The sequence below is a fragment of the Malus domestica genome, chromosome 05 (assembly GCF_042453785.1).
Source record: "Malus domestica chromosome 05, GDT2T_hap1".
NCBI lineage: Eukaryota > Viridiplantae > Streptophyta > Magnoliopsida > Rosales > Rosaceae > Malus > Malus domestica.
In genome coordinates this window covers 38840535-38848732 of record NC_091665.1, presented here as the reverse complement: position 1 = coordinate 38848732, position 8198 = coordinate 38840535, and the positions used below count along the sequence as shown (strand labels likewise).

General features: G+C 39.1%; 2 protein-coding genes across 3 annotated transcripts; one reads left to right on the top strand and one right to left on the bottom strand.

Annotated features, from left to right (window-relative positions):
* The first annotated feature begins 465 nt into the window (after window positions 1-465).
* Window positions 466-2232, top strand: LOC103454509 (putative leucine-rich repeat receptor-like serine/threonine-protein kinase At2g24130). The gene is made up of 2 exons (XM_008394094.4): window positions 466-1710; window positions 1812-2232. Exons 1-2 carry the CDS (start codon window positions 474-476, stop codon window positions 2168-2170), a joined length of 1596 nt encoding a protein of 531 aa, XP_008392316.1. The 5' UTR covers window positions 466-473; the 3' UTR covers window positions 2171-2232.
* Window positions 2233-2460: 228 nt separating this feature from the next.
* LOC103454462 (alpha N-terminal protein methyltransferase 1-like) lies at window positions 2461-7815 on the bottom strand. 2 transcript variants are annotated; one of them, XM_070822739.1, is made up of 9 exons: window positions 7258-7640; window positions 6983-7130; window positions 6658-6716; window positions 4602-4721; window positions 4200-4301; window positions 3651-3695; window positions 3485-3539; window positions 3269-3366; window positions 2461-2708 (listed from the first exon to the last, which is right to left on the bottom strand). In XM_070822739.1, exons 1-9 carry the CDS (start codon window positions 7507-7509, stop codon window positions 2583-2585), a joined length of 1005 nt encoding a protein of 334 aa, XP_070678840.1. In that variant the 5' UTR covers window positions 7510-7640; the 3' UTR covers window positions 2461-2582. The 2 variants fall into 2 exon arrangements, with proteins under 2 accessions (XP_070678840.1, XP_008392273.3); XM_008394051.4 differs by lacking the exon at window positions 3651-3695 and having other exon boundaries at window positions 7258-7815.
* Window positions 7816-8198: the final 383 nt, after the last annotated feature.

The following is an 8198-nucleotide window of genomic DNA, read 5'->3' as shown; positions in this document are numbered from 1 at the left end:
TCCAGCCCTAGACTTATGCAGCGCAGCAGATTCCAAATCAACTTCAGAAGCGGTAATTTCTCATTCTAGTTCGACAAATGGAAATCGAAGGCAGAAGCCTATAAAATTTGTATTTTTAATGTTAGTATCAAATTCAAGGGTGTATGTACACATGCGAATAAAACAAGCGATTTTCATGTTGGATTTTCTAGGGTTTTTTTTTAATGTCACCGCAAGCCTTCAAAATCTCAAGACCGGCATTGGAAATAATTGAATGGATATTTTTCTCCGGACTGGAAATATGGAATAGATTACAGAGTATATAAGTACTTTTTGCCAACAATAAAACTGCTCTTTATAGTCCGAGTGCATGTAACCACCAAGATTAGCTTTCAACGTGATAAAATGGACTCCCCCACTTTCTTTCTTGCCAACCGTTTGAACTCAGTTTAAAATTAAATCCTCTCAAGAGATTCACACACGCAAACTTCTCCATGGCTTCCATTTCTGCAACTTCCCTCCTCCTCCTCCTCCTCCTCCCGATTTCAGCCTCCATATACACAACTCTCGCCGCGTCTGTCATAGAAGACCTTAAAAATTTAAAACCGCCTCATGATTTCAACTCCACGATAATGAAAAACTGCCATCACAACCCATCTATCAGATACTGCAGTTCCTCACCTGTGGACCTTCATGAGATTTTCAAGTCCACCATTGTTGCAAGCCGTCTCTGCAACGAGTCCAAGAATCCAAACTGCGTCGAATCATTCCCTAAAATAGACCTTCAAAACCGCCCAAAGATCGCGCCTCTCTACTTGTCATTCAACTTCTTTTGGAAGTATTGCCCTTTGAGCATCTTAACTATTGATGTGTCCAACAATTCCTTGGAGAGCAATTTTCCCATTGATGTTCTTCAATGCACACAACTCCAAGCTCTTGATTTGAGCCATAATGACCTTTACGGCGATGTCCCAATAGAGAGCTTCTCTCCCCTTGCCAACCTCACTTCTCTTAATTTATCATATAATCACTTCTCCGAGAGTAAAATCTCTGATGCCCTCTTCTTTAAACGGTTCAATTCTTCGAGTTTTCTCCATTCGGGTCTCCTCCCCCATAAGAAAAAGTTCAGGATCAAGGCTGTAATCTTGTTGGTTGGTTTTCCGATCTTTGTGATCTTGATGGTGTGTTGCTTGGGGTGGCTTTGTTTCCAGAGGCCTGATTTTCTCCCAAGAATGCTTCGCAGAAAGTATCGGTTTACACCAGCAATGCTCAAGGCAGCAACAAATGGATTTTCGAGAAGAAATCTGAAGGGGAAGAGTGAAGCAGTTGATATCTATAGAGGAACTCTGAGAGATGACACTGAAGTCAGGATTGAGATCTACCGAGGTGAAAACCACCCAAACTTGATCGAAGAGTGCAAGGTTCTCGTTCGGTTACGCCACAAGAACTTGGTTAGTGTATTGGGTTGGTGCAACAACAGAAGGTTGAGAGCCATCGTAACCGAATGGATGGAAGGAGAGAACCTTGAGATGTGGCTATTGGAGTCGAACAATACACCATGGAATCACAGGTTGAAAATATTGACGGGGGTTGTGGAAGGCATGTGTTATCTGCAGGAGGAGTGGCCTGAGGTCGGATACGATCTCAGGACAAGCAGTATCTTGCTGTCAAACAATCTGGAGCCGCGAATTTCAAGGTTTAAGATTGGGGATCAAAGCTGCAGAAGTAGAAGTAAGTCGATCAATGAAGCTGCATCATTTCGATCTGTCTTTTTTTTTTTTTACCTCTTAATTTGGTTAACTTCTAATACAAAAATTTGAAATTTGGTTCAGAGATGTACAAGTTAGGAGTGCTTCTACTAGAGATGCTCATAAACAGGCGGCCGCAGGAAGACTTCGAGACAGGCGAGGCTGGGTTTCTCGAGTATATCAGAATGCATTATCCTGGGAATTTGCAGAAGGTGATAGACCAGAAATTGGAACTGACACAAAATACTTTTGATCAAGCTGAACAGGCAATAGGGCTAGGGCTAATGTGCACAGATGTATCCAGCAACCAACAACTAAGCTTGGGTCAAGTGTTTGATATCATGAGTAGAGCCTACCAGTCTTGCAGGGTTTTAGCTTCTCATTCTCACGAAAGAATACATGCCGAAAGAGGTAGAGGCCACAAGCGCATGCAATCGAGATGAACCTTTAAATTCATCCAACTTCGGAAATTCAATTCTACGCAAAACTATTTTATGTTCTTGTGTGTTCCATCCGAAATACTTTAATTTTCCATGTGAATTGTAAAGTTTCGGTACGGTATAAAGAGATTGATCTCCCTATTTGGTTTCATAACCCGTTCCTCTTTCAACAGCTTCTATGTCTACTCAAAATATTGTATTTTGCGTTGTAACGGACAGCAGACAACATCAGAGTAGAAAATGTAACCAAAGAATACGCATCATCAAGACCATCAAAGAACAGAACTTGCAGGTGAATACAAACTGGTTCTTGCACATTACTTAGGGGTAGCCCATTACAGGAAGTCAGGACCAAAATGCAATGTCAAAAAGTAGTGTGTGTGTGTGTGTGTATGTAAGTTCAAGCTGGGATTGCTCACTTGATGACTCCGGGTCTATTGGCTTGCACTTCAGATCTTGTCCGATGGACCTTCTTTGGCAACTCAGTAGTTAATGCATACATTTTCACAGCAAATAATTCCTCAGGCAACCCCTTTTGATCCTGATGTAAGGAAGAAACTGGAATTATAAACGAAGAAGATTTGGATGCTAACGGCAGAATTTCATATGAATTCACCTCAAGACAGATATTTAATGAGCCAGTGTACCAAAACCAACTAGATATTGATCTAGCGGTACTTGTCTTATCAATGTTGGCCCCCCACCCCCTTGATCAAAATGAACCAGTATCAAAATGATTTAGGTAGTATGCACAATCAAATTCAACTGTGGCATCAAACCGAACAAACCATGCTCAACTAATTCACTTATCTTTAAAGTTACGTGACAGAAAAATAATTTTGAGTTAGATATCAAATCACTTTATTAAGAAAATTGACATTAACATGAAACAGCGAGGACCGGCAAAGATCTGACAGGCATCATATGAAGTCATCCTATTAAGATGCAGTGTCTCTGCACATCTTAAATATTTCTCCCTCGCTTATGGACTATATCAGTTATCAGCAATAAACATCGAAAATAAAAGTAACAGATAGGATGAGATAAGGTCCACATCAGATTCTAGAGCTAATAGCACAGAGTACGAATTTCACATTTAACCTTTGATATGTAAAGATGAAGTCCACACTGACGAAAGAGCTCCCTAAAGTACAAATCCGACCTGGTGACACTCCGGTCTTCTGTGTCTAACACAAATCCTACATATCAAGACGATTAGTTCACAACAAGTTATTCTCAGTCAAATTTAGTCTACCAAAAAGAATGCAGATAACTTTATCATGACCACAGAATGAAGTGAAACAGAAAGCAACTTACCGGATCTTACAATATTTTCCTTTAGGACAAAAAGACCACCAGGTTTTAATCCTACCTAGAAATAGGTAACCCATATAAAAAAGTTAGTACATTTCCACACACAAAACTAACAACACCAATCGAGAAAACTACTAAGCAACATGTGAATAAATTTGACTGGACATACAAAAGTGGAAGATATAATAGGAGTATTCCTGCCATCAAAGTGCCTCTGTCAAAGATTGACAATAAATATATAAAAGTAAACATCATCCCTTAATAGCACAAAAGTAAGTGATTAAGATCTTAACGAGGACATAAACAATGGTATATATCTTTTGCTACCCAGTTCTTTGACCGAATAATCCCAAGGTCATGTGTAATGGTACACTGAATTTTACTTTTCATTTTTTTTTTGTCAAATTTTCTTGTATTTGGTCACCGAGGGAGGAAGGGGCCGAAAATGGTATTATGAATTTAATACTATGTCCGGGCATAATGTCAGTAAGACGGAACCAAAAGTGCAGAAACTTTAAAGTTAACGAAGACTTTAATACTTCACAGAATTTAAAGATTTGTGAACATAAATGGTCAGAAGATTGCAGGCAAAATCTTCAAGTTCACGTCCATATTGAACAGTCTACGTTTGATCATGAAATGATAGTGATGCAATCCCAGTAGATACCTTGATATCTGAAACATAGTTTTACATTAATACTCAAGAAAACAGTTTTACCTTTGCCCGTTTAAAGAATGAGACGAAGTCGTCATCTGTCAGATGCCCAATACACCATTGAACCCATATAATGTTGTACCTCCCTGCGTCTGGTGTGAATTCCTAAAAATGGAAGCAAGAAAATGTTCATGTGGCGTTTCCAAAAGACTCAGCGAGGGTAAGAGATGGATGTCTAGAAAAGTTAAGAAAGGAAGACACACAGTGAATGCATTGGACTGACAAAATTGCATGGCAGGTGTTTAAAAAATAAATAAAAACTAACCAAGCGAACGTTGTATAACTAATAGGGGAGAAATAGTTTACTATCCAAAGAGGAACACAGAAAAAATAAAGGGTTTGTAAGTGTCAAGACCATCCAATGTTTCTGGTAATGTATTGTATTTGACTATTTGAGTATATTACCTGAAGAGGCATGCAGAAAAAATTAGTAGCTTTGTGCATATCAGAGACCTTATGATTTTCAGGAGCCAAACTTTCACGAGCAGTTTCCAAGAAATGTGATACAGGCTCAAGTAGATCAACCTGGGTTTTCAAGAAAACAGAATGAAGATCAAAGAGAAAACGTGTGACAGTTACAATGGATAATAAGCTCTATCAAGTTTTAGTGACACTGATTTGTTCCATGTAACAAAAACACAAAGAAAATATATTCAGCCTGATGGAAAACCCAAAACCTTAAAACATGACAAAGCTACAGATATCCTGATTCGAGCTCAGACGTGAAATAAAAACAAAATTAGTTCTCATCTAATAAACAAAACCGAAAGCTAGAAAGATAAGTACCAACACATATTTTTTAGGTCTCATGATATAGTCTTAGCATCCATGTTCAACATGTGCAAGCAAGTACCGTTCGATGCATATTGTTTGGGTTAATATTTGAACATTGGGCTGCAAGTGTGTGGAAGCCCAGACATACCAACTAAAGGGAGACTTGCCCAAAGCCTAAGCATCAAGCCTAGAGACAAATTGGCGCCTTCCCATTAATGCATAAGCCATGTGCCTATGATTTAAATGTCAAGTGATGGGGACTAACTCACATTCAGCCAAAAAGCACTTTTCGGTGGCAATACAAGTAAAAAGTTGATGACTCACTACCCTTGCTTTCGAGCAAGAACAAAGTCACTGCAGTCGAGCTAATTTGCCTATAAAAGGAGGAAAATGCCCTAGAGACAAGGACACTCAACCAATAAAACAAACAAACATACAAACTCTGCTCTCAAGCTAAATTTGCATCTAAAAGCTGTAATCAGCCCAGATCTCAGTCCTTTTCAAGATATCTCCCTCACAAAAGCTATCTTTTGTTTTGATTAAAAGCTCTGCTATCACCTCTAGTGGCATAGTATCGATTCCCTTGTATAAATTGGTTTACTATCCATCCCTTTCTAGCATAGAAACCACTATAAACTCAAAGAGAAGTGACTGCAAAAGGTTTAACCTTGCCAGACAAGGTGAAATCTTGGCCGAAACTCTTTGTTTGCTTTCTAAATTTGTAGATCTATTACTTAATGCATTCTCCAGTATGTATTCAAGTCATATCCGCCTATTTTCCTACTTTAAAAGTCTTATTTGTATCTAGACCTGGTCAATTTAATAGATATACTTTCATTTAAAACCAAACAAATGACTTAAGGAATTTGGACTCCCCTCATTCGAATATACAAGACTATGAACTGAAAGTCCTTGGTCACAAGGCAAGAAAAATAACTTAATGTGGACTTAACTCATCCACGACAATCCTTTGATAACAAGAGGTCCGAGTAACTTGGGGCGCAAGTAATTGACTAAACACAATCTTGTTCTGCATCTGCTATACTGAGATAGCAATAGCACGCCTAGCACTTAGTTAGTTTTGATTGCGAGCCTCAAGGCCTACACCTAAGGCCCCACAAAGGCACCTTTCAAAACTAACTTTGTCCTCTTCTTGCAGCACATCAGCAGGCAAGAGCCCGACTACACATGCAAAGTGCCAATCCCTTGAGGAGCTATGCTGAGAGCCGAAGAGCCCTCTCCGGAGATATCTTCGCCCGAAATCATATCACATTAAACTATTTGGAACTTATCTAAATTTGGTTCTACAATTTGCGACTAACAGTGACAACATACATCATGAAATACAAGTTCACTTAGTACTGGTTTGGTACTTATGTGTTTTTATAAATAGTGGGTATCAAAAAAAGCTAAGCTCAAAAAGGTGTTTGGTAAACATTTAAAAATAGCTTATTTTCATAGTTTTGGATGAAAAAAAAGCTGAAAACGTGAAGCAACAAAAATAAGCTTATTCTCACAGAACAGCAGAAGCAGTTTTTTTTCAAAGCACATCAATACCAAACCAGCCCATAAAAGTCTCAAAGACATCAAAATTTTCTTATAATGCAACATCGAATGAATTTCACAGAAACTAAATGCGGAAAGATGGCGGTAGAAGAAAGAGGGGTTGCCCTGAAACTGAACTCACCTCATTGAAGTATCTTATGAGAAGATTTTTGGAGACTCTCCCAATGCCAGAACCACAATCTGTAGAAATTTAAATACTGGTCAGTCAGAAGACCCAGAACGTGCCTCTGATTTTAAAACAACACACCCAAGTAATTCAACACTAGGAGCCAAAATTTGGATTGCTACCCTTCTCAAATTTTCATTTTTTTATTGACAAAGTGAACTCATTTAATATGAATTCAGCTATTTTCCCAGATAAATAGGGTTCCTTTAACCAGTATTCAACAAATTTAATAATTTAAAGCGCAGAGAGAGAGAGAGAGAGAGAGAGAGAGACTGTGAACCAAGAACAACAAGGTGGCGTTGGCCATTTGTAGCACCAGGAAAACGCTCAGAAAGAAGCTGCTTAAGAAAAGCTTCACTGCCCATTATGTCAGGCTCATTCACCTGCGCATATCCTCCCAAAACTCCATTCGTCGACGCCTCCACACCCTTTACAACCAAACACACCAAACACACCAAAAACATCAAACACTTTCCAAATGCCCACCACCTGCTCGACGAAATGACTGCACAAAAAGCGAAATGAAAAACAGGGAAGGTTGACAAAAGCACTTACTTCCCAGTAGCCAACGCCTTGGCGGTACCACTCGGTCTTCTTGCTGTGGTCTTCTCCGAGCTGCTCCCTCCACATCTCCTCCGCGTTCTTAAATTCTCGGCCGGCGAAGTCTAACCCGCCTTTCTCCATTGACACTCGAGTTTCGGTTCTGTTTCGGCGGCGGTTGGGTGTGTTAAACGGGTCTTGGCTAAAAACGACGTCGCACAGCGGCAAAGATGGAAGTCTATTGAAAGTAACTTGGGACCGGATCATCGCCGGATTTCTTGACGAGGATTTAAGGATTCGTGAATTATTTCAATTTATTCTACATCGTACTGTCAGAATTTTTTTAAATATTTTTATTTAAAATTAAATACAAATAATATTTGACGAAAACTAACAATATTATATGCAAGAAACAGACAAAATTCACAAATTCTTAAAATCTCATTAAAAAGATTCGGAGAAGATCCTGTTGGAGTAGCTCGAGCATAAAATGGACTAATGGAGTGACGCTGCATGAAAAAGTAGAAACCTAAAATCTCGACAATGACGATGAAAATGCCAGCTTGCTTACACCTACATGGCTGTCCTTAAGCTTCTGTGACGCGGCATGAGCATGTATAGCATGTCCCATCACATAATACAAACAACCATATCAACAAGTTTTCGATTATGGACATGTTGTCTAAATTTTTGAGTTATCCATACTTCAAATTATCAAAATACGAGGTAAATTACATAAAATTAACTTAATTATTGGGTCATTTACAGTTTTATACTTTATTTTTAAAAAATATCAATGTCATACTTCATCTTACGAAGTCTCTTTCCTCCCCCACTTCTCTCTCACACCGTACCCAGAACCACCATCCCTCACTCTCTCTCCCCTTTCCTCCCGTATTCTCTCTCCCTTTCTCCCTTTCACGCTCAACAACAGTCACCATCCCTCCCCTCTCTAC

Coding starts and splice junctions, on each gene's coding strand:
- LOC103454509 (XM_008394094.4), top strand. CDS start 474: ATGGCTTCCATTTCTGCAACTTCCCTCCTCCTCCTCCTCCTCCTCCCG. Junction 1,711..1,811: donor TCAAAGCTGCAGAAGTAGAA/GTAAGTCGATCA, acceptor AATTTGGTTCAG/AGATGTACAAGTTAGGAGTG.
- LOC103454462 (XM_070822739.1), bottom strand. CDS start 7,509: ATGATCCGGTCCCAAGTTACTTTCAATAGACTTCCATCTTTGCCGCTG. Junction 3,540..3,650: donor CTATTATATCTTCCACTTTT/GTATGTCCAGTC, acceptor ACCTATTTCTAG/GTAGGATTAAAACCTGGTGG. Junction 2,709..3,268: donor TTCATCTTTACATATCAAAG/GTTAAATGTGAA, acceptor TCCTTACATCAG/GATCAAAAGGGGTTGCCTGA.